Source organism: Gouania willdenowi, chromosome 14, assembly GCF_900634775.1.
Source record: "Gouania willdenowi chromosome 14, fGouWil2.1, whole genome shotgun sequence".
NCBI classification, from domain to species: domain Eukaryota; kingdom Metazoa; phylum Chordata; class Actinopteri; order Blenniiformes; family Gobiesocidae; genus Gouania; species Gouania willdenowi.
In genome coordinates this window covers 255,364-281,385 of record NC_041057.1, presented here as the reverse complement: position 1 = coordinate 281,385, position 26,022 = coordinate 255,364, and the positions used below count along the sequence as shown (strand labels likewise).

Genomic DNA, 26,022 nt, shown 5'->3' with positions numbered 1-26,022 from the left:
CTTTGAATCAGTGACATCACAGAATAGTTTAAATACACGTTTTATTTATTCACAACAACAAAATGTTTTCAGACTAAAACATCACAAACATCAAACACATCAACACAAAATGTTTACAGTCACGGGTGAAAAAGTAACAGTTGGTCCTTTTTTAAAGAAAGGATGTACATGGAATAAAGAACATAAAAAGATAGAAAAACATGAGGAAAGTGTTAAACAAAACAAAGCAAAAAACAGTTTTTTAAAAGGAAAATAATAAAAATAAATAAATGATAAAAATGAATGTCAACAGTTATTAAACGCTAACGTCTGCTTCGGTTTCATCTAAATGACTTCCATTCTACTTTCATATATCTACGTTTGTTCACTCATATCACACATAGATGTAGTATGAGTAGATCACATCTATGAGGAAGGAGAACCAGGACGTGCAGTACACAGACACTCAGAAGCCAGACGGCGTCAACACGTTCATGTCTCGGTGTTTGAGTTTGTGAGGCCGCGCTGCAGGACGACGCCCATCCAGGGCTGGGATGTCCATGGTGGGTGGCGCCACTATCTGAGGGGCGGAGTCATCGTATGGCCGTGAGCCCTGAGACTTCATCAGCTCCGTCGGAGTGGGTTTGTGAGCGCCGCGGTACGTCTGCAGCGCAAAGCCTGCTGGGAGAACTAACAGGAAGTGACAGAAATAAACGAACAGGAAGTGAAAGACATGAACAAACAGGAAGTGAAAGACATGAACAAACAGGAAGTGACAGACATGAACAAACAGGAAATGAAAGACATGAACAAACAGGAAGTGACAGACATGAACAAACAGGAAGTGACAGACATGAACAAACAGGAAGTGACAGACATGAACAAACAGGAAGTGACAGACATGAACAAACAGGAAGTGACAGACATGAACAAACAGGAAATGAAAGACATGAACAAACAGGAAATGACAGATATAAACAAACAGGAAATGACAGACACTAACAAACAGGAAGTGACAGACTGGTACCTGTGGTGCTGGGTTCTGAGGAGGTCTTGTGGACGAGTGGACGAGGACCAAACAAGCTCCATTTCTCTATGGATCCTCCTCCTGGTTCTACACTGAGATCAGAACTCTGACTGCTCAACCAGGCCCTGGAGAACATCAAAGAACATCAGAGAACGACAGAGAACGACAGAGATCAGTGGCCTCTTTGATTGCTCTGGGCTGCAGGCTCCGCCCTCTGCCTCTGATTGGCTGCTTACCTGCGCTGCTGTTTAGGAGAGCTGTGAGGAGTGTTAGTGGGAGTGGACTGAGCAGAACCGCTTTGATGTTCCTCTCTCACCTCAGAACTCTGGACCTGCATCTTCTACACACACACACACACACACACACACACTAGTAGGTGTGTACCTGAAGGTTGTGTATTAGGTGTGTATTAGGTGTGTATTAGGTGTGCATTAGGTGTGCAGTAGGTGTGTATTAGGTGTGTATTAGGTGTGTATTAGGTGTGTATTAGGTGTGTAGTAGTTGTGTAGTAGGTGTGTAGTAGTTGTGTAGTAGGTGTGCATTAGGTGTGCATTAGGTGTGTATTAGGTGTGCATTAGGTGTGCATTAGGTGTGCATTAGGTGTGTATTAGGTGTGTATTAGGTGTGTATTAGGTGTGCATTAGGTGTGCATTAGGTGTGTATTAGGTGTGCATTAGGTGTGTATTAGGTGTGTATTAGGTGTGCATTAGGTGTGTATTAGGTGTGTATTAGGTGTGCATTAGGTGTGTAGTAGGTGTGCATTAGGTGTGTATTAGGTGTGTAGTAGGTGTGCATTAGGTGTGCATTAGGTGTGCATTAGGTGTGTATTAGGTGTGCATTAGGTGTGTATTAGGTGTGTATTAGGTGTGCATTAGGTGTGTATTAGGTGTGCATTAGGTGTGTATTAGGTGTGTATTAGGTGTGCATTAGGTGTGCATTAGGTGTGCATTAGGTGTGTATTAGGTGTGCATTAGGTGTGTATTAGGTGTGTATTAGGTGTGCATTAGGTGTGTAGTAGGTGTGCATTAGGTGTGTATTAGGTGTGTAGTAGGTGTGCATTAGGTGTGTATTAGTTGTGTAGTAGGTGTGTAGTAGGTGTGTAGTAGTTGTGTAGTAGGTGTGTATTAGTTGTGTAGTAGGTGTGTATTAGTTGTGTAGTAGGTGTGTAGTAGTTGTGTAGTAGGTGTGTAGTAGTTGTGTAGTAGGTGTGTAGTAGTTGTGTAGTAGGTGTGTAGTAGGTGTGTAGTAGGTGTGTAGTAGTTGTGTATTAGGTGTGTATTAGGTGTGTATTAGGTGTGTAGTAGGTGTGTAGTAGGTGTGTATTAGTTGTGTAGTAGGTGTGTATTAGTTGTGTAGTAGTTGTGTATTAGGTGTGTAGTAGGTGTGTATTAGTTGTGTATTAGGTGTGTATTAGGTGTAGTAGTTGTGTATTAGTTGTGTATTAGTTGTGTAGTAGGTGTGTAGTAGTTGTGTAGTAGGTGTGTAGTAGTTGTGTAGTAGGTGTGTATTAGGTGTGTAGTAGGTGTGTATTAGGTGTGTAGTAGTTGTGTAGTAATAGTTGTGTAGTAATAGTTGTGTAGTAGTTGTGTACCTGCAGGTTGTGAGGGAGGCGATGGTGTAGTTGTGTCTCCTCTGCTGTGAGTCCTTTGTGTGGTGTGTAGCTTGAGTCGGTAAGCCCCGCCCTCTGCTCAAAGGTGTACATGCTGTCCTGAGTTTGTCCTGAGAACACACACATCACTGACTCATTAACTCATTAATGTACTGCTGATGTCATTAACTGACTAATGAACTAATGAACGTACTGGTGATGAGGGAATTCATGATGATGGACGAGGCCTTGGCCTTCACTATGGGCGGAGCTCTGAAGGAGGCAGAGCTTTCCTGACCTGAAGGTCGACTGTGCTGAGAGACGCTCTGCTCCTCCTACAGGACGACATCATCATCATCATCATCATCATCATCATCATAGTGTGTGTGTGTACCTGTGTGTGTCTCCTCTCAGGTATGAGGGGGCGTTTCCACAGCAAGTTGATGCTGATGTCATGAGGGGGCGTCGACATTGGAGCTTCCAGGTTATCATCGTAGCTCAAAGCTCGACGGGTCATTCCTACAGGAAGCTTCATCCCTGAGCCCTCGATCGCTACACACACGTATATACACACACACACACACCAGTAAACATAGAATAATGGTGATAAATGATCAATATCTCCTTATATTAATCCTGTTTCAATAAGCCTTTTCATACTCGCTCTAGTTCTGTTTTGTAAATTGAATTAAAATAATAATAATTCATTGGATTTTATAGTGTTTTATCAAAGCATTTTACAGAATTAAGGCATTATTCACTCCACACTTAGTGGTGATAAGCTAGTATTGTAGCCACAGCTAACCTGGGACAGACTACATCTATACTAGGCAGTGTGGATGAAGTGCCTTGCCCAAGGACACAATGACAGATACCACAGCAGCTTAATAAAATAATCATAACCTGGTTAGTGAATGGTGTACATTATAAATTTAACATTTCAATGTCAGAACTCATAATGTCCTTTTCACACTCATTTTACCATCAATAATAATAATAATAATAATACATTTCATCAATAAGCACTTTTCAAAAACATAGACACTTTACAGTTGTTATAACAACTACACAAGTCAAAAAAAGAAACTAACAATAATAAAGGTAAATACAGAAAAAAATACATAACAATGATAAGTTAAAAGTAGGGATGTCCCGATACAAGTTTTTTACTTCTGATACGATACCGATATTGCAGCCTTGAGTATTTGGCCGATATCAATCCATACGATATCAGCACCAATCATACATATTTTTTATGACTTGTTCTGATCATGTGATGTCACTCAATCAGAGAATAATAGTCAATAACAGTAGGGATGAGAAAAACTGACCCATTTATTATTAACCAATTGGTTACATACATTTATACCTTCAACATAATATCTACAGTATTCTACAATTAAATAAATATATTATAATATATATCAGATTTCAGATGCAGTTTGATCAAATCCATTATTTGTTTTCTGGCTGATATCAAAGTGATATTTGATATCAATATTGAATCAGGACACCCCTAGTTAAAAGCTTGTAGTAGGAGTGTAAACAGAGGAGGTCTGTCACTGATAATGTCTATAACATCAGTTTTACTGAAGTTCTCAGATATCAGCATCATTACCAGGTAGAGTCTGAATGGAGACCACCAGGGGTCACCTGTGTGGAAGCGAGAGGACTGCCCTGCCTCCCCTATGCTGCTGAGCTGCTCCATCAGTTTTTAAAAGTGCTCAGATCAGCTGTAAGTGACATCAGAGGAAAACACTGGTCCCTCCCCCAGTCTGAATATGTGTAATATTAATAACTGAGGGTTTTTATCTCTGTGATGTTCTGGGCAGTAACCAGGATGCACGGCCATATTGGAGGCACTCTGAGGTAAACACTGTGATGGATAAATGTCTGAAACCACAGAAATACATTCTAGATGTAAAGACAGAGTGATGGACTGTGAAAAGTTCTGGTTTATTGGTGGTGCAGATCTATACGAGTTAGATCTATGATGACCAGGAGAGTCTTCTGTCTATTACGTACTGATATGATCAACTACCTGGTTTTAACCATATCTGGATCATCCTTTAGATAAAGATCTGACCTTTGACCTGGAATACAATGAGAAATACAGCTCTACATTTTAACATCTGTGTTGCTACTGTATCAGTTATTAAATGTGATTATATTAAGTCAATAATAAATGATATTATCATCATCACACTATTAAATGAGTTCAGAGACGTTAATGCTTTTGTAAAGAAGCAGTTTTTGTTTGTTCTGGCCTTAAAGCACCAGTAGCGCCCCCCTGTGGCTGAAAAAGTCCTTCATCCAGGCACGTGTGAGAGGAGGAAGTCCTAGACTTTAGTGATCCTGGAGGGTTCCTGCGCTGCATGTTTGGGTCTGGAGTTATTGTGTTAAATCTGCTGCTACAGAAATAATTCATTCAACTCCTGAAAAGATCCATGATTTATTTTACAAAATCAGACTGTAGACAAATGACTGAAAAATATTGTTTTTTCTTTTGAAAATAAAATAAAAATACTGTACTATTTTCTTTTATCTTTCATTGTTAAAAGAATCCCTTGATAAACTATGCAAAACAATGCAACTTAATTAAAAATAAATCCTGAATGAAATAAATAAAGAAATAGAACAAATGAAGAAAAAGTCTATTCATTTAAATTCTGGCTCTACAGTAAACTATGCATAACTGCATTAATAGTTTGTTCTTTCTTTCTCACTTCTTTCATTTTGTCTTGAAGTCAAAATGTTTCCACTTGATTTAAAACATGGGGGCGTGTCCTGTGATTATTAATAGATAGCGCCCTCTGCTGTAAAAACATTAAATAAATGTTTGTTTTTTTTTTAAAGTATCGATATGAACCGTGACACCTTCACGATTAATCTTTAGATCCTAGTTCACACGATCTGTAACTGGTGAGGGTCAAAGTCTGGGGGAGATAGTGAGGGCCACGGGGGGGGGATGAGTACCTGGTAAAGGTGGGGGTGAGCTGCTCCGTCTGGACCAGCAGCTTTTTTGGGGTTCACTGCCAGGAGCACCTGCCTGACATTGTGCTCCTGCACCGTGAATGGGGTGGTGCAGGAGCCAGATAGGGCTGGGGGCGGGGCTGGGGGCGGGGCTGGAGCAGATGAGTACTGCTGAAGTGTTTCAAAGTGAGCATAGAAGCAGTTTAACTCCTCAGCCATGCTCAGGTCTTCTGTAGACGCATCATAGCTGGACTCTGTACGCATCCTGTGGTCTGATCTTTTTCTTCCTCTTTTCAGGTGAGGTCCAGCTGCTCAGCGTCACAGGTCCTGAGGAGTGTGTGGACGTGGCAGGTCATCCAGGGTTTTTGGTTTTAGAAAACCCAGATGTTTTTGTCCACATTCCTGATGCAGAACTGTATATAGTAGCGTTCCTGTGAATGTCTTCAACTCCTGATGTGCACGGTCTGACCGATTGTGTAAAGGTGCTTCTGTCGCTGGATTGAACGTGTGCTGTGGTGGTGAATGAAGACTAGAAAAATAAAAAAAGTGAAATACCAATCCATTTATTGTAGATATGCAGATGAACTAAAAAATAGCACAATGTAGTTGATTCGTGCTTCCTTTTTATAGGCAGAGCCACTCCTACAGCGCCCTCTGCTGGAATATGGCTCCATCAGATTAATACAGCCAAAAACACTACATTTCCTTTTGTTCCACGTTCAAAATCTGCTTAGTTTACCTGCTGAGTACCTCCAATATGGCTACTTTTGGTGATGACGCACCATAAAATCCCTCTATTAAAAAAACTGTTAGTTTGGAAATATCAACAGAGTATTTATTATCTGCTCTGCTGTATCTGTCATTTTATGTAAGTTGAAGACCCCCTCGAAAACCAGATGTTCCATCTCAAGGGGCTCATTCTCCAATAAATACATTTGAAAGAGTAAACAAGCTTATGATATTTATATCCCTCCCCAACCCCCAGGTCGCGCATGCGCAGTTCTAGAGTGTGAAAAGGCTTATTGTTCAAACTAACAACTTGAGCTGTTACCATGGAGACAGGATCAAACAAAGTGTGACCTCACAGAAACAGAACAAACCTGGCAACTCTCCTGATCCAGACATGACTGGAGGACAGGCCTGAGACACACACACACACACACACACACACACACACACACACACACACACACACACACACACACACACACACACACACACTAATTAGTATTTCGTGGTCACATTTAAATAATCTGTATTTTATTGTAACTTATTGTTATTATGATAAATGATCTATTACTGACCACATGGACATTGATCATATATAAATATAAATAAATATATAGTTCTGAATGAATGAATTATTTAATTAATCTCTTTATATTCACAAACCTCTTACATTAGTGTGTTTGTAGAGCTCACAATGAACATAATAAACAAATGACACTTTAACAGATGATTAGATTTAAATGTAACACATTAACAGACGAAGACGCTAAAATTGCAGGATTTTTGAATGAACTTCAGCAGGTTTGTTTATGCCGTAAAAACATGTTTAACCGCCGGTTTTTCAGCTTCATTGTAGACTCACCGGGAGCGGAAACAGGAATCAAAGCACACACACAGTCTCCAGTGACCGAATAATGTCCGGGATGTCAATAAAACCCTCTTTTAGCTGAAGAAAAACAGCTGATTTTAGCAGCGGCCATTACTGACGTCACAGCTTCTTCTAAATCCCAGTCGCTTCGTCTCGCGAGATCTGAAATCTTCCATTTAAATCTACTGGAGAATGAACGAGACTTTGCGAGAACAGCAGCACTGCTCTGTTTATGCTTTGAATATCATCTGTTCTACATAATGAACCTGATTATACTTTTAGCTAAACACTAATATTCATGTTTTACTCTCAAGCTGTGCCTCTGTTGTTGTAATTGCAGTTTTTGTATTTTACTGTTTTATATGTTTGAATAAAGTTTATTTATCATCTTTACTCAGGGCAACATGTAACTAACATCACATCATTACATTACAGACACTTTCTGTGATACTAAATATCTATCTGTAAGGTTTACCGTATCAATATATTCACATTCTATCCATATGCAGCGCCCCTATTGGTCCATTTTAGGTCATGTGACTAAGACTAACCCTAACCCTAAAAATTGTTGCGATATTGGGTTATAATCCAACTCTAACCCTAAAATGCTACGTACGTGTATTTCAGTAACCGTACCAGTCAGTGACGTGCTGTGACCACTAGGGCTGGGTAGGCACGTTGCAAATGGAGACCACCAATAACAATTTCATATGTTTCTGCTGGCAAGTGTTAATTCAATTCAAATCAATAGTATTTGTATAGCGCAATTTCCAACAAAGTCACCTCAATGCGCTTATCAAAATATAAAATTCATAATAAAGAAAAATCCAACAAGATCCACATGAACAAGTGTTTATCATCTAACAAAATCAACATCATAAACACCATTAAATAAACATAAACAATTATTTAATATAGCCTCCATACTCTCCAACAACATATATCTCATGACACGACAGCACATCCAACAATGTTCTAACCTTATCTTTGCTGAAGGTCTGGTAGCTCAGGTGTTGGTCTCCATCTTTTAAAAGATGTTGTTTTTCCTCAAAACAAAGTTTATTTATCATCTCTATCGCTGTCATCCTGACTGTAGTGTTATCCCTCCCACTAGCTAGAGAACGTAGCAGCAGCCACGCTGGATCAATTCACTAATGCACTGTGAACGTACGTATAGCATTTAGCATAGCACGGTTACGTCCAAAGGCAGCGTAGAGAGCTGCCTTTGGACATAAATGGTTTTCATCTTAGGGAACTGACTGAGCATGTGCAAACACGTAAAAACACGCTATGTGAACAGAGGCAGAGCAGCAATGTGCTTTTGGAAGAGGGTGTGGCCTCCTCCTGGCTCCTCCTCCTGCCTTACAGCGGAGTGAGACTGTGCAGCGTCTCTGCCGTACCAGGAAATAGCAATGTTTAGTAATTTGGGCTATGAAAACCACAAAATGCTGACACTTTCAAACTTATAGGTACTGTAGGCTATTGGAAATGGAAAAATAAATAATTTATAATTATATTAGAATTAAAACAAATAATCAAAATATCAATTCACCATTGGGTAGGCACTGCCTACCTTGCCTACCCTGACTGCACGTCACTGGTACTACCAATAGCACTGGGGGTACGGCAACCGTACAAATAGAAATGTTAGCATGACGGTAAAAGTCGTAGTTTGTGTCTGATTCTGAGAACAGTTCGTTCCAAAACAACAGATGACGATGATTTCAACAAACCAGATAATTAATCAACCTGTGAACACAGACTGAAGTAATGAGGCCAAACAAACTAGAATAATTATGATAAACCATATGTATATTACCTTCTTTCAAAATATCTACAGCTTAACAGAATATATTCAACCAATGAATCTTTAGAAATAAAAGGAACTTCATACAAAGAAAACAGTTCAAAAGACATTATAAAAGCTTTTTGAAAGAAATCTAACTCTTTGATAATCTTATACACCACTCCTATAACCACAGGTTAAAACAAAGACAATGACACATATAACATATACTTTAGAATAATTAACTCCATAATAATAATATAAGCTAAACTTAGAAATGAATAATTATATATAACAACCTGTAATGCAATCAGTGTTCTACATGTTTAGAACTGTCACTGGAAATAATAAAGCTATCTAGAAAACAGTAAAATCATTAGAATTAGTTGTAGAATATTACATTTCAAATGATATAAAGTAGGGAAAACTGTACTTTATGATAATACCTAATAGATGTTTCCCACAAGTTATATCTCAGCTAATGTTTGTACTGGTGCAGAAAGGCACCAACATACAGTATCTATGTTAATATGATGATATTAATGCTTTTGAACAGTGTTTTGTGCTAAATGTCAACATGATTTCTGTAATTTAAAGGTCTGTAATAGTGCACGACATCTGACGTCTGTAGAAAGAAGACAATGCAGAGAACAGTGAAAAAGTCTGTTTACATTGTTACAGAAGACTGTCTAATGCCATGTGGGAGGAGCCACAGATAACAACTGGATAAAACATGTGGGAACCAGAGTTCTGGGCTCTTCTGCTGAGAATGTTGTATGATAGCCAATAGAAGGCCTCAGCTGTGTCTATGATCAGTATTCTGTTTTCCTGCTTTTGATAAATAAATAATTGATTATTGGTTCTCTAAACTTTGTGTCTGTTAATCTGTTCATATCTCAGGCTGAACAATAACACACACTTTCATTAAATAACATGACAGACTTACAGCGTCTTTGGTTTTACTAACATATTTATTTGAGAATATAGTAAATATACTATTCTCCACAACACGTGTCAAACTTGAGGCCTGGGGACCAAACCTGGCCTAGGGTGTTCTCACACTGGTAACTGGGGCCGTTCCAAGCTCACAGCAGGAATCCCCCCCCACCCCCCCGTCCCTTTTCTGACACGGTAGAACGGACGTGATCACCAGCTCAACTCGGTTCCCACAGAGAAACACATCATCACGTTAATTTATGACACACGTATGGCGTTACGTCACCATTAAGCGACTCTGGGTTTGTTGTTGACAGTACATTCTGTTAATTTCATATTTTCTGTTGCGTAGGGTAACTATAAACCGTAAGTTACGTATGTAACTATGGTTCTATGAATCCCGAATGACCGCCAGAGGCGGTGCGTCAAGCACTGAATGATCATTCTTGCGCATGCGCAGGTCGAGAAATTAATAACAACAAAGTCACCTGTGACCTCCGGTGACCCACGTGAATCTATAAAGTCACATGACACCGGAAACACAGTCCCACAATCTTCTCGCGTAACCACAGAAGATTCCGAGGGACTGAACGCTCTGGCGGTCATTTGGGATTCATAGAACCATAGTTACATACGTAACTTACGTTCTATTTCATCCCTTCTGACCGCCAGAGGCGGTGCTTCAAGCACTGAATGACTAATATCAACAAGGTCCCGAGGAATCCCCGGAACCAAAAGTCACTCACCTCGCTCAAGAGCGGCGTTGACGGAGGACGCCCTCCAACGGATGTGGAGCGGCCACGTTCACCTTGTAGAACCTGGCGAAGGTGTTCGAAGACGTCCACGACGCTGCTTCACATATAGTCTCCAGTGGAACCCCCGCCTGTGCAGCCCAGGAAGTGGAGATGCTCCTGGTGGAATGGCACCTCACACCTGTGGGCAGCCGCCGACCACACCTGGCATAAGCCTCAGCAATGACACCAACAACCCAGTGTGACAGACGCTGCTTCGACAGTGGAAGGCCCACACGGGGTCCCCCAAAGCACACAAACAGTTGACCCGACTTGCGTAGTGCCGCGGTCGCACGCAGGTAAGCGGCCAGCGAACGGACCGGGCAGAAATGCTCGGAGCCAGAGCCCGAGTCAAAACGAGCAAGACGCAAGGGGCCGACCGCGGTTGCAGAGGGAACCTTGGGGATAAAAGATGGATTAGGCCAGAGAGTAACCCCTGAACCATCCGGGTTCCACTGGCAGCAGGGGTCCTCGACAGAGAGCGCCTGCAACTCCCCCACGCGCTTAGCCGAGACCATCGCCAAGAGGAACGCAGTCTTCATGGACAACCATTTAAGGCTCACCTCTGCCAATGGCTCAAAAGGCAGAGACCCCAGGGCCTCGAGCACCACAGCCAAGTCCCATGAAGGCACCACGTGGCGTCTGGGGGGATGCAGTCTCCGGGCACCCCTCAGAAACAGCGAGACCGTCTTATTGACACCGATAGTAGCACCATCCACCCCAACATGCCAACACGAAATAGCCGCCACATATACCCCCAGAGTAGAAGGAGACCGCCCCTTGTCGAGGAGGTCCTGCAGAAACTGGAGAACCGAAAAGACAGGACAGCATACAGGGTCCAGCCCACGGTCACCGCACCACTTGGCAAACAGTTTCCACCTATTAGCATACAACATGCGTGTGGACAGCGCCCGTGCATTGCAAATAGTGTGGCCCACACCACCGCCGAACACAGAAAAATCTACTCCTGGCCGTGCAGCGGCCAGACCCAGAGCTGTAGGCGATCGGGATTGGGGTGTAATACCCGACCCCCCATCTGTGATAACTGGTCCCCCCTGCAAGGGAGACGCATCGGCAAGCTGCAACAGAGCCTGTGCAGCAGCGGAAACCATGTCCTCCTCGGCCAGAATGGGGCCACCAGGAGGAGCCGGTGTCCACCCTGAAGGACCTGGAGAAGCGTCGGGAAAATGAGCGGCAACGGCGGGAAAGCGTACAGCAGGACCTGCGGCCAGTCGTGCGCCAGCGCATCGCGGCCCATCGGGCTGGTGACGTCCCCCTGAGAGAACCAGAGAGAGCAATGGGTGGCTTCCCTCGAAGCGAAGAGATCCACCTCTGCCCTGCCGAAGGCCCCCCAAATCCGTTCCACCACCTCCGAATGGAGCATCCACTCTCCCGGCGGCAACGCATGGCGAGACAAGAAATCGGCCACCTGATTCCCCGGACCCGGTAAATGCGCCGCACGTAAGCCCGCCAGCCGAGGCCACGCCCACGTGAGTAGCCGAGCCGTCACCTCCGTCAACCTGACCGACCTGGTTCCCCCCATGTGGTTGATGTGGTAGACCACAGAGGTGTTGTCTGATCGCACCAGAACATGTCGGCCTCTCAGATACGGCAGAAATTGGCGAAGCGCCAAATGCACCGCTAGGAGCTCTAAAACATTTATGTGCTCCCGCCTCGATTGAGGGGACCACATACCCTGGGTCACTCGGCCTTGCCACGTTGCACCCCAGCCCGTGGACGACGCATCCATATAAACAACTTCTCTCCGTGCCGGACAAACCCCCAGCCGGACGCCGTGCTCCAGCCAGAATCGGTCCCGCCATGGAGCCAGGGCCACAAGACACCGATGCGATACACGCACCAACACCCGTCGGTGTGCCCACCGCGACGGATCCAGACCCCGGTCGTTCAGCCAGATTTGCAGGGGGCGTAAGCGGAGCAGGCCCAAAGGAACTACGCCAGCAACCGAGACCAGCTTGCCCAGGAGCCGAAGGTACTTGGCAAAAGGGAGTCTCCCGGCCCCGCGAAAAGTGGAGAGGGTCTCCCCTATATCCTCGACCCGCCGTGGGGAAGGCCGAGCCATCATGGAGACCGTGTCGAGAGCAAACCCCAGAAAAACCGTGGCCTGGGTTGGACTCAACTTGCTCTTGGGGAGATTGACCCTGAGCCCCAACCGCCGTACGTGCTCGAGGACTGTCTCCGTGTCCCAAACAGCCCGAGCACGCGACGGTGCACAAATGAGCCAATCGTCCAGGTAAGACAGTATCTTCAACCCCCGTGCCTGCAATGGGGCCAGCGCCGCTGCCACAACCCACGTGAATACGCGGGGCGACAGTGAGAGACCGAATGGGAGAACCCTGAACTGAAAATGGCGGCCCTGAAAAACAAAACGTAGAAACTTCCAAATGAGGAGGAGCGATCGGGACGTGGAAATACGCATCCTCCAGATCGATGCTGGTGAACCACTCACCCCTCGATACAGTGCGAAGCACCTCCGTGGTGCGTAACATGCGGAACGATAACACCTTTAAAAACATGTTGAGACCTCTCAGGTCCAGCACGGGATGCAGGTCCCCTGTCTTTTTCGGGACCAGAAAATATCTGGAATAAAAACCCCCTGGATCCTGCAGGGGATCCACAGGCATGATCGCACCCTTGTCCAGCAAGGTTCGAATCTCGAGTTGTAACACCTGGGCCTTGGCCGGGTGGAAGTGTGTGACCCGGACTGGGCCAGAAACGGGAGGTCGGTGGCGGAACTGTAGTCTGTAACCCCCGGACAATATGTTCAACACCCCCACGTCCCGGGTGTGGGCAGCCCAATAACGGAGCTGCTCCAGGGTGAAACGACCGACCCCCGGACCCCGGATCTCACCTGCGTCCCCCCCGACCCCTAGTGGATCGGGAGGGTTGCCGACTCTGTCGCTCCATGCGGGGCAGACGAGCGGCCTGCGTCCGAGGTCGATCGCCACGAAAATGGTCAGACCTCGCAAGCGGTCGCCGAGGAACAGCAAAGGGATCCGCCGAGGGAGGGGAAACCCTTGGGGGTGGACCCGGCGCAGGCGCCCGCGGAGGTGCACGCCGGTGAAGGCCCGCCAACTGCTGACGCGTCTAGGTGGCCTGTGCTGTACGGTGCAGAGCCTCCATTGCCGCCGAACCAAAGAGTTCCCCCGGGTGGACCGGGAGACCCCGCAGAGTCCTCCTACAGGACTCGGTCAGAGGAGACTGGGACAGCCAGACTTGCCTCCGAGCCAATGTGAGAGTGGAGAGCAGGCGGCCCAGCTCCCTCGACATAAACGCAAAAGCCTGCAGAGAAGTGTCAACAAGACCCTGCGTAGGCAAATCTAGACCAACGTCCTCCAGTGACGCAGCCAGTCCCAGCAGCAAATGGGACAGGGAATTCCCGATACGCCCCATACGAGCCCCGGCCTCATAAGCTCTACACAAAAGCTCATCAGTGGCCCGACACTGAGGGCGCGGGCACCTTGCATCGGATCTGAGGGCCTCCTCTGGGGACACAATAAGGGAGGCCACTGCCGGTTCGACCGCCGGCATGCGATCCAAGCCCAATTTCGGCGCCTTCTGCATGGAAGCAAGCGCCCTACCATCGGCAGTAGGCTTGGAATACGCCTTTGTGTCGGTCCAGCAGGCATGGAGCTGACCGTCGTACTCCGCGGAGGGGGGAACCAAAAAAGAGGTGGACGAAACCTGCCGCCTAAAAAAGGCACTCGAGGCAGTTGACTGCACGGGGGGGCGAGACGCGCTCGCAGCTCCCACCACAGGTCACGAGCCGATAGCAGTGAGCCGCAGAAGACTACAGCAGTATGTGGAGTCCGTTCAGAAGAGCAACACTCGACCATACGCGAGAAGAACAAAAGGGACTGTGTTTCCGGTGTCATGTGACTTTATAGATTCACGTGGGTCACCAGAGGTCACAGGTGACTTTGTTGTTATTAATTTCTCGACCTGCGCATGCGCAAGAATGATCATTCAGTGCTTGAAGCACCGCCTCTGGCGGTCAGAAGGGATGAAATAGAACAAGATTTACCCAGACACGTGCTCTTTTCACGGACTGGGTTTCCCAGGGCCCCTGAACGCATCACGTTAATTTAAATGACTGTAACTCTGCTCATATTTGCTCTATCGGAGAAATTCCACCAGTTTATGAAAGATAATAAGTTGCTCTTTACAGCCAGTGTCGGTACATTGTGGTAATTTTACTCACACGTAACGGAAACATTAAAGATGCTGCTTTGTTTTGACGAAATCGACACAAGGAACAGAGAGAACCAAGTGAGTGAGAAAGAAAGATTAAAACAGACCAAATAACGGTGGATTTATTAAAAATGAAAGACTCTCTGATGATAAAAACCACCATGAATGGAGGTTCAAATGGATTTAAAAACAAAGGAGGAAACTGAGCCTATAAAGGTAAGATCAGTTTAATTTATGGATCAATAAATATCGTTCTGATTTTGTGGAGCTAGTCTTTGTGTACAATAATATAAGTGTAAATAGATGATTTTAATGTGTGAGACAGTTTAGGACAGATTATTTGTGTGTTTGTTTAAACTCTGTGTGTCTGTGTCCATCTGATCATATTTATCTCCATCACTTTCAGTTTTCCTTTTGATGAACATGACATCATCTAACTCTTCTTTTATTTCTTCTTCTTTAAGTCCATACAGTCCATTTCTAGGAGATGTTTTTAATTGTTTCAATAATTTAGAGACTTAAGGAACAGATTGTTATAATGTATAATAAAGGTGATTTACTGAGTCAGCACTAATTTCAGATTGTTTTTAAGTCTTTGTATAAAAATATTTTAACAGGACAACAATGATGTGCAGAGCTGCAGTAATGTTGGCTTCATACAATAATAATAATAATAATAATAATAATAACCACTGATGGTGACATTGAGATCTCAGTGTCACCATTAGTGAACTTTTTTTATTTTTTGTAAATTATTCACTGGAAGCTTAGATATTGTGTGACAAAGATATCAAAGTTTGTTGTTTTGAGAAGAATCATATTTATGATTAAAAGTTATGATTGTATTATATTCTAAAGTTTATAATTATCTGGCTCGTCTTCCTTTCTTTCTGTTCACATCATAACTTTATATTTAGTTCTACAAAATGTGTTTACAGCTAATGTTACTGATTATTGTTACACATCATCCTGTATGTGTATTATATACAGTATAAATGTGTAGATTTAACTGTTAGAGAAACTATTTTATTCAATACAAAGCAAACGACATGTAAACAGAAAAACAAAGGTAGAAATAGTTTATTTAAATTATGAAATTAGTGAGTTATTAAAGTGCTGAGGTGCAGTGGAGGGTCTTCTTCTGCAGAGACGTGATGATGAGGGGTTTGAGTAAAACACAAAATTCTATGGTAATTTTGAGGATATAAATATACATATAAACACATTACTGGTATATTAACCCATATAAACCAAAAAATATAGAAATGGGACATTTTATGGCTGTAAATGTGTAAAATATTACTGGTATTATGAGAACAGGACACGTGTAGATTTCTGATCAATTCATTATAGTTGTGCAGGACTAACAGGAACTCCACATACTGATAATTGGTATTATCACATGTTCACTAACACGACACGACCTAAGAAGAGAAATAAAATAAGATTAAAAATAAATAAATAGTTTACAGTCTTGTTCCAGGTTCTGCTGTCATAATATTCCCATCCTTGTACTTCCAATGTTTAAATGTTTTGTTTTTAAGGTTCATGTTACATTTTGCAAAAGGTTGCACTTTATTTCTGGCTTATTGATTTTTGTTTGTAAAATTATGACCTTTCTTTCAGACATTTCATTTATTTGGGCTGTATTTGTGATGTTCTGTTTTTGGTTACATTTAGATGAATAAATTAATACACTACACTTTGTTTTCATTCTACAGAGTTAGTGAGTATGTGTCCCAGAACACTGAAACACCATATATATTTATATTATTTATACATTAGCAGCAGTACAATGTACCATTTCCATTTTTTTCTGGGTTATATAATAACCAACCACATGTGTCCTGTCCACAAAATACCAGTAATATGTTACACATTAGCAGCAGTAAAATGTCCCATTTCCATATTTTCTGGTTTCTATGGGTTAATATACCAGTAATATGTGTTTATATGTATATTTATACCCTCGGACCTGATGATGAGCTCCTACACTCCGTTACTGTCCCGCTGTCGGCTGAACAAAGAGAAGTCCTGACGGTCATGTTGTCCTCTTCCTCCATGAGTTCTCTGTGGTGTTGTTCATATATATCAGCTAACGACCACTTCTGACACCGATATCATTGTGGAATGCGGATGTTTATGTGCCGTAAAGCGTCGCGCGGTACGAACGTCATCACATTTTGCGCGCGAGTCGAGTTGTGCGTGCGCATGCGCGGCCAACCGTGCCAGTCTAGCACGCTGTTTGGACCACCTCTTCTAGCAGGACCATCAGACCGTTAACCCCCCTGTGGTGCAGTTCACACCTACACAGGCCAGACAATGGCCCCCCATGGTTTCACACATGCACAGAGCTGGTTACCAGTGTGAGTACAGCCTAGAGAATCCAATTCGGCCCCGCAGGAGAAAGTAAAAACATGAATCATTGTGTCATTTTTCTACCTAATTCAGTTGTAGATTAAACTGGTCTACATTTGGCCCCTGCTCTCCTACAATATTTAATATTTCATGTATCACGTGTGTCTCTGAGATGATGTTTTCTAACCCATGGTTCCCAGAAGAACCAGTCTGCTTCTCCTGGAGTTGGACGATATGGACCAAAACTCATATTTCAATATTTTTTCTCAAAAATGAAAATATAGGATATAAATCTCAATATTTTTAACTCAATAAAGCCTGAACAGAAAAACAGTTCTGGGTTGAATTTACTGATGCAAAATGTCACGCAGACACATTTATTAATAAACAGCTGATCAATATGTGACACTTAAGTCGGTTTCTCCTCTGAGGGACAGCACGTGTGAGTGAGTTCTGTAGTGTGTCTTGTGTAGATGACGGTCTGGGTTAAAACACTCAGAAATCCACTTAACTGTGTTTTTCATGCAATTCTGAAAAGTAACAAAAACTAACTATTAAAACAAGATCAAATATATCCTTATAAGACATATTGTAATTTTCTATATCACCAAAATAGAACCTTGGACAGAAAAAGCTTCAGATGAGATCAGAGCGCTAACTACACTACGGCATTAATTAATGCTAATGAGTTGATGCTAACTCATTAGCATTAACACTGTTAACTACATTTGAAGCTTCTTCCTTTTCCAATAACAGGAAGTGTTTGTGTTTCCTTTGATGATTGTTTATCTTTCATGTTATGATGTGACAGAAGGAGCTTCACTGTGTGATCAAAGGTGTGTTTATTGAAGCAGTAATGGTGGTCATGTGATCATGTGAGGAAGCAGCGTGAGGCTCTGAGGATGTCAGGACGCGTGTCTCCGTACGTCCTCAGCAGGTTTTTGGCGTCTCGTTGGATGGCGTCAGAGACGTTGAGGTGAAGCAGAAGAAGAGAACACTCCAACACGTCAGGACGAGGAAACGCCTGAAACACACGCAGCCACGCTCAGAGTGGGAGGAGCTTAACCTTTAGCTAACGTCCAATCAATGCGTTTTCACCTTCAACGATTTAGGAAACTCTGAAAGTTCCTTCTGATGCTTGGACAGGGCGGAGCTTAGAGACAGGAAACTGGATGGTTCCTCAGCGCTGAACATGTGTTTAATAACAGGTGAATAATAACATTTAAACTCACAATGAGGTCATGTGACTGTACCTCTGTGATGCTCTGCTGCTATGCTGCTGCACCAGGACAGACAGGCGCTGTGTGAGCTCAGCCTCAGCCCTGAGTGCGACCTGACAGGCAGCGTGAGGCTCAGACAGAAGCAGTGACACATGTGACTCCCACAGCTCTTGGTCCATCAGGGGTGAGTTGCAGGTTCTCCACCACTGCTCATACAGACGGTGGTAGGTGACCACAGCCTGCAGGCTGAGCGCTGCACATTGGGACCCCTCCCCACAGGGATGGAGACGTTCAGAATGTCTGCTGGAGAACACGCCCACATCACCTAAACACACACGTCAACGTCATCAAACTGAGATTTAGATTCACTCATGATCACTTTATGGAACAGTGCTGAGACTGGAACCATTTCATTTCTCTAACACACTGGTTCTCAACCTGATCAGCCCACTAAAGGTCTCAGAGAGTGGAGACCCTCCAAAATAAAGGTCCCAGAGAGCAGGGACCCTCCAAAATAAAGGTCCCAGAGAGCAGGGACCCTCCAAAATAAAGGTCCCAGAGAGCAGGGACCCTCCAAAATAAAGGTCCCAGAGAGCAGGGACCCTCCAAAATAAAGGTCCCAGAGAGCAGGGACCCTCCAAAATAAAGGTCCCATAGAGCAGGGACCCTCCAAAATAAAGGTCCCAGAGTAGGGACCCTCCAAAATAAAGGTCCCATAGAGCAGGGACCCCCACTGTAGCTGAAGGTGGTTGAACACAGACATGAACATTGAAGAACAGTCATGTGGAGACAGGACCATCTATAAGGGGGAGTAAAGGAGAGATTTTTGGGGTCCATCCATAAAGTCAGTAAAATGATGGTCCATTGTTCTATGAATCTGTGATAACCACATTTATTTATTCATCTGAATAATATCCACTGTTATCCAGGAATGTTTATTATTATTATTATAGTCATCTTAAAGATGGAAATCCTGGTTTTAATCACTAATAAAATGGTTCAAAGTGACCAGAAATGGTGGAAAAGGAGGTGAAATGGGATTTTAAAAACCACAGAAATTGGTTAAAAGTTGTAAAATAGAGTGGATAAAAACAGACAGAACAAGTGATAAAAAAGGTAAAAAAATTAGAAAGACAAATGGTGACAAAAATAAACATGAAATATGGTGAAAAAAGGTTAAAAGTGACAATTATGGGTCAATATATGTGACATTAGGTGTAAAAGTGGTGGAAAGACATTAAAATGTGATGTAGAAGTGTCAGAAATTAGAGTAATGTAGCAAAAATACGTTAAAAAGAGCAAAAAGATGGCAAGAAAAAGTGATGAAAATAGGTTTAAATATGAGAAGTGTGTGTATAGTGTGTGTGCTACTATCAGGGAACCTACATATATCACTATAGTAGTGTGTGTGTATAGTGTGTATAGTGTGTATATAGGGCCCTATTCTCCAGTCTGGACTTAAGCGCTTTTTTATGCTCTTCTCTCCTGTGCATATTCTCTGATCCAGGTTCCTGACACGCCCATTGTGCATAAATCAAAGTGTGTAGTCTGTGAATGAAGGCGGTCTGAAGCAAAGAAGGCGGGGCCATGGTGACATTATTTTTGGGCTGTCTAGAAATCAAGGAACATGGAGTTTTCCTTACGCTTGTAAATGTCTTTGAAATTTGAGAAAATGATAAAATGCATTTTTATTTTGAAACAACTTCTACTGCAGGTTTTCACACCCACCCCCTCAGCTCATTAGCATCAGCCCATCACCTGGACTCTGCCCTTCCTGTTCCCCTACCTCACCCTCTGACCCCCCACCTGCCCTGAAGATCAATGACAGCTATTCAAGAAACAAAAGATCAAAAAGGCTCCAGGACCAGACAGAGTATCTCCTTCCTGTCTGAAAGCCTGTGCTGAGCAGCTGGTCCACATCTTCACACAGATCTTCAACACATCACTGGAGCTGTGTGAAGTACCTCCTGCTTCAATAGCTCCAGCATCATCTCAGTCCCAAAGAAAGCTGCCATCACAGGATCAATGACTATCGACCCATTGCTCTGACGTCCATAGTCATGAAGTCCTTTGAGAGGCTGGTACTGAGCCACCTGAAGGACATCACAGGACCCCTGCTGGACCCCCTGCAGTTTGCCTATTGGGCAAACAGGTCTGTGGAGGATGCATCCTTCACCAGAAACTCACCCAGCTCACAGTGCCGGCCTCCACCTGTCAGTGGATCACCAACTTCCTGTCTGACAGGAAGCAGCAAGTAAGGCTGGGAAGCATCACATCCAGCACCCGGTCACTCAGCACTGGCGCCCCTCAGGGGTGTGTTCTCTCCCCACTGCTATTCTCCCTCTACACCAATGACTGCACCTCAGGGGACCCCTCTGTGAAACCTTATGGAGCTGATGTGAGTGAGTCTGAATTAAAGATGAGCCTCATTTAAATATGTGTGAGAACAGTTTCTGGTTTCACACACCTCTGCATACGACGGCTTCACTTATTATTTACTCTGCAGTGGATCAAACTGTGGCTTTAGTATGAAAATAGTTGGACATCACTGTGACCAACGTGGACAGAAGTCTGACATCTGTCAAAGTTTCATTTAATGAGCAGCAGCAGCTGAAGCACAACTGTAGTGATCACAGCTGATCAGCTCCATGACGCAGCACCTACCACCTCTGCAGGACAAAGAGTGGACGGCACAGATAAAATATATAAAATGTAACATTTTGTCCCGTATAGAACTGTTAAATGTCAACATGTAACTAAGCCCAAACTTCTAGTCCAATATAATGTTTGACCTTATGAGGGCGCTGCACTTATTACAGGTTTAGAAGAAGGAAAAGAACTAAAGCAGATGGAAAAATACGCATAAAGCCAGATTTGAATGGGAACGCCCACATTTCAGAGAGGCTCCACCCACAGTGCGTAACTGGGATGAAGGCGTGCATCAACTGACCTAAGTACAGGTGGAGAATAGAGCCCTTAGTGTGTATAGTGTGTGTGTGTGTATATATAAATAGTGTGTAAAGTGTGTGTGTGTGTATATAGTGTGTAAAGTGTGTGTGTATACAAAGTGTGTATAGTGTGTAAAGTGGGTGTATATAGTGTGTCTATATATAGTGTGTGTTACCATCAGGAAACAGGCGTCTACACATCTCTCCACACACACTATAGTATACTATATAGTGTGTATATATATATAGTGTGTAAGATAGTGTGGTATATAGTGTGTTTATATCGTGTGTATCTAGTGTGTCAGCTAGTGTGTATATCTCGTGTGTCATATGTGTCTATGTGTGTTTCTATAGTCCTCTATTATCTCTCTCTCTATCTCTCTATCTATATATCGTGTGTATCTATGTGTGTTTTATCTCGTCTCATCTCGCGTGTGTCTCTCTCTCTCTCTCCATAGCTCTCTCTCTCTCCTTCGCGTGTCTCTCTCGTTGTTCTCCTCGTGTGTCTCTCTCGCTCGCCTCATCTCTCTCTCTCTCTCGCTATCCTCGTTGTCATCTCGCGCTCCTCTCTCTCTCTCTCTCTCGACATATCTCTCGTGTTCTTCTCGCTCTCTCTCTCTCCCCCCTCTCTCTAGCTCTTCTCTCATCTCTCGTGTGTATCTCTCTCTCATCTCTCTCGTGTGTCTCTCTCGTGTGTCTACGCTGTCTCTCGCGTGGGTCTCTCTACGTGTGATCTCTCTCGTGTGTTTCTCTCGTTCTCTCTCTCATCTCGCTCTCTCTCTCTCTTCTCTCTCGACTCTCGCTCGTCTCTCTCTCTCTCTCGTGTGTCTATCTCGTGTGTCTCTCTCGCTCTCTCCTCGTGGTCTATCCTCGTGTGTTTCTCGTCTCTCTCTCGAGTGTGTCTCTCTCTCTACTCTCTCTCTCGCTCCTCGCGCTTCTCTCTCTTCTCGTTGTGTCTCTCTCTCGTGTGTGTCTCCTCTCGCTCTCGCTCTCCTTCTCGCTCTCTCTACTCTCTCGATTGTGTCTCTCTCGTGTGTTACCATCAGGAAACAGGCATCTACCCATCTCTCCCACCCACCCTCTCGTCGTGTGTGTGTGTCAGTGGTTCCCCAGCGTTCCACAGCTCATAAGCAGCAGATCGTGGTCGTTGCTGATCCAGGCGAGCACGGCGCAGGTCACATGCAGCGAGGAGAGCAGAAGGACCTGTGGGGACATGCCCATTGAGACCACGCCCACTGAGACCATTGTGTAAGTGTGTGTGTGCTACCTCTTTGAGGGACGTGCTCCTGCTCGCTGTGTACTCGCTGCTCCTCAGCTCCAACAGGAAGTGGCCGACACTGGTCGACTCTCCCACCTCATAGTGCTTCGCCCACACCTCCATCACTCTGTCCTGGAGCCTCACGCCATCCTCGCTGGGCATAGGGGTAGGCGTGTCCAGCTTCACGCTCAACAGCTCGGCCACAGAGAGGTGGAGCCTGTGAGCCTGAGAGACACACCCCCTCATCATCAGAGCACACCACACACATCAGCAGATATGAACACACCTTCAGCTGCTCGTCCAAGCCCAGCACGCCGTGCGCTCCCAGCCAATCACGAGCCTCCATCAGCTCTTTAACGCAGCGCAGAGACAACGAGCGACACAGCTCCTCCTCTCCCACCAACCTGGCAACCTCCGCCGCCGTCTGCAGGGACGCCATGTCACTCTTTTTGGACAAAACTTTGGCTGCTTCAAAGCCCAGGCCTGCAGCTAGGAAGCTACAACAATAATAACAATAACAACAACAATAAAAATAACAATATTAATAATAAGAAGACAGTCATCAACATCCCCCGGCAAAAATAATGGAACAAGGGCAATAACTACGGAAAAAATAATTGCTTCTCTTTTTTGAACTCCATCAAGGTGTTGATGCCCTGGAGCCACACGATGGTTATCATATCAAATCTGTTCACTTTAACGCAGACCTACATCCTCCTTCCACATTATGTAGCGGGGATAATAAAAGGCCTGCAGACAGGAAGCTACACAAAAACAAAACTATTATTATCATTATTAATAATAATATTAACTATAATAAAAATAACAACAATAACAAAATAAATAATAATAACAACAACCCTCTTGAGGTGTATTCCATAAAGGAGGTTCAACAAACTCTGAGTTTATCCATAAACTCTGGGTCAACAAACCCCATGATGTAAACTCAGGGTTGACTGATCCACTTCATACCAGCTGTAATGGAATCAGATACTCAGAGCATGTAAACCTAGGGTTAAGATAAAAAGCCATCATCAATGGAGCAAAGATAAAATAAGCTACCATGGCAACCACCCAGAATAGTGATTTTTTCACTCTGATGGTGAAATAATCAGGTGTTTATAGAGGAATATGAGCCTGTTCTAAAGAACACCACTTCAGAGACTATAGTCGCTTAAATCACCCGTGATTAGTTGCACTTTTTGGTCGCTTCATCACTTCATCGCTTCAGTGACGTGATGACCGTTTAATAATATTAATAAAATGTGTCTGTGGAGGCGGGGCATCTTCGCTGGGAGGGCTGATCACTTCTTCTACAGTCGTACATTTACAGCTCTTATCATAGACAGGCAGCTCTACCTGTACTAATGGTTTAAATCATCAACTTACAGAGTTTATAAAGGATGAGTTCACTCACAATATCATTATAATTTAAAAGGTATATTTAATATACTTTCTTTTCTCCCCAGTAAATAGAGGAAGTGTTCAGCCCTCCCACTGCAGCGACGGCTGTTTGACGTCACATCATTTATATTGATTATTAATGTAATATAGTCACCAGTGTCATCTCGACGTCCAAAAAAATGTCATAAAAAAGATGGCTAAGCCTGGATTTGAACCCCCAACCGATTGCTCCCATGAGCACCGCTTTAACTCGCTGCGCCGTAACAATGTAAAGTTAATGTTGAGCCTTAAATATGTATTAATTAAATGATCATCTCCTCCTTTACATTATCCACAGGTTTGTATCCAGTGAACTTTACTACAGACGTCAGTAGATGTTTTAATGTAGATCAACCTCTCAGTGACTTTCACTAAATGGTCTACATCTACAATGTTGGAAAGAAAACTACCGTTTGATAAAAACCTAAAGCAGCATAACATTAGTAATGATGTGAGCACATCTGTGGTGTGTGATGTCACTAATGTGTCAGAGAAAAGTGTCAATGTACATTAATGTGTTCCTTAGGAAGCAGTGTTCAGGTGGGCGGAGCCAAATAGAAACCCAGGGATTCTTAAACTAAACCTGCCAGGAAGCAGGTTTAGTTCATAGACAACGTTACCATGGTAACAGCCTCATAGAAGAACATACCTCGAGTTTAGGAATGAGATACTCAGAGTTTCCCTCATTTGAGCCTGAACATACTCAGAGTTTGAACATAAACTACTTTATGGAATAAACCTCTGCAGCATTTAGAATAAAGTTTTATTAATAAACTGCTGCGATCCTTTAAAGTGGAACCAGCAGAGGGCGCCATTACTGCCCGTGTGTTGCTTTAGCAGACATTCTAAGCCTATGATTGGTCAGCTGACCTATCGCTCCAATAGGAATGAAGCTCACTCTAATTCTTTTGCTGCTGCTTGATGATTTGTTTTTGACCTTTTTGATGGTCTTTGATCATATAGGAACTCTTAGTTACTCAGGCTAAAGTCAAGTTATTATTATGCAGATTTTTGCAGTCATATAACAAAGTGAAGGTGTGATGTGATTAATAACTGATCATCACCATTTAGCTGCTGCAGACAAATGACCGTCTTTCTCCAACACAGCCGCCCAATCACAGTACAGCTCCTTCAGCAGGGACGAATCAGGAGCCAGACGCATCTTCACTAGAGACACCGCCTCCCTAGTGCACACGCACACATGACATCACATATGAACAGAGAGACAGTGTTAACGTTCTACTCATCCAACCGTTCTACTCATCCTACCGTACTATTCATCCTACCATTCTCGTACTACTCATCTTATCGTTCTACTCGTCCAAACGTTCTACTCGTCCAAACGTTCTACTGTTCCAAACGTTCTACTGTTCCAAACGTTCTACTCGTCCAAACGTTCTACTCATCCTAACGTTCTACTCATCCTAACGTTCTACTCGTCCTAACGTTCTACTCGTCCAAACGTTCTACTCGTCCAAACGTTCTACTCGTCCAAACGTTCTACTCGTCCAAACATTCTACTCATCCTACCGTTCTACTCATCCTACCGTACTATTCATCCTACCGTTCTCGTACTACTCATCTTACCGTTCTACTCGTCCAAACGTTCTACTCATCCTAACGTTCTACTCATCCTAACGTTCTACTCATCCTAACGTTCTACTCGTCCAAACGTTCTACTCGTCCAAACGTTCTACTCGTCCAAACGTTCTACTCGTCCAAACGTTCTACTCATGCAAACGTTCTACTCATGCAAACGTTCTACTCATGCAAACGTTCTACTCATCCTACCGTACTACTCATCCTACCGTACTATTCATCCTACCGTTCTCGTACTACTCATCTTACCGTTCTACTCGTCCAAACGTTCTACTCGTCCAAACGTTCTACTCGTCCAAACGTTCTA

General features: G+C 43.8%; 2 protein-coding genes across 3 annotated transcripts in view; both read right to left on the bottom strand.

Annotated features, from left to right (window-relative positions):
- Positions 1 to 99: 99 nt before the first annotated feature.
- LOC114475318 (putative monooxygenase p33MONOX) lies at positions 100 to 7,305 on the bottom strand. 2 transcript variants are annotated; one of them, XM_028466011.1, is made up of 8 exons: positions 7,159 to 7,305; positions 6,668 to 6,707; positions 2,989 to 3,146; positions 2,809 to 2,929; positions 2,598 to 2,725; positions 1,243 to 1,346; positions 1,007 to 1,131; positions 100 to 669 (listed from the first exon to the last, which is right to left on the bottom strand). In XM_028466011.1, the coding sequence occupies exons 2-8, from the start codon at positions 6,690 to 6,692 to the stop codon at positions 446 to 448; spliced, it is 885 nt and encodes a 294-aa protein (XP_028321812.1). In that variant the 5' UTR covers positions 6,693 to 6,707; positions 7,159 to 7,305; the 3' UTR covers positions 100 to 445. The 2 variants fall into 2 exon arrangements, with proteins under 2 accessions (XP_028321812.1, XP_028321813.1); XM_028466012.1 differs by lacking the exon at positions 6,668 to 6,707.
- A 10,767-nt stretch (positions 7,306 to 18,072) lies between these two features.
- The window catches only part of gemin5 (gem (nuclear organelle) associated protein 5), a 28,130-nt gene continuing 20,180 nt past the window's right edge, over positions 18,073 to 26,022 (bottom strand). Inside the window, exons 21-28 of the mRNA XM_028467178.1 lie at positions 25,181 to 25,300; positions 22,960 to 23,170; positions 22,683 to 22,898; positions 22,537 to 22,618; positions 21,592 to 21,639; positions 18,501 to 18,792; positions 18,346 to 18,433; positions 18,073 to 18,271 (exon numbers count right to left, since the gene is read on the bottom strand). Of these exons, the coding sequence (XP_028322979.1) occupies positions 18,119 to 18,271; positions 18,346 to 18,433; positions 18,501 to 18,792; positions 21,592 to 21,639; positions 22,537 to 22,618; positions 22,683 to 22,898; positions 22,960 to 23,170; positions 25,181 to 25,300 (1,210 nt within the window). The 3' untranslated portion in view covers positions 18,073 to 18,118. The remainder of the gene's footprint in view (positions 18,272 to 18,345; positions 18,434 to 18,500; positions 18,793 to 21,591; positions 21,640 to 22,536; positions 22,619 to 22,682; positions 22,899 to 22,959; positions 23,171 to 25,180; positions 25,301 to 26,022) is intronic.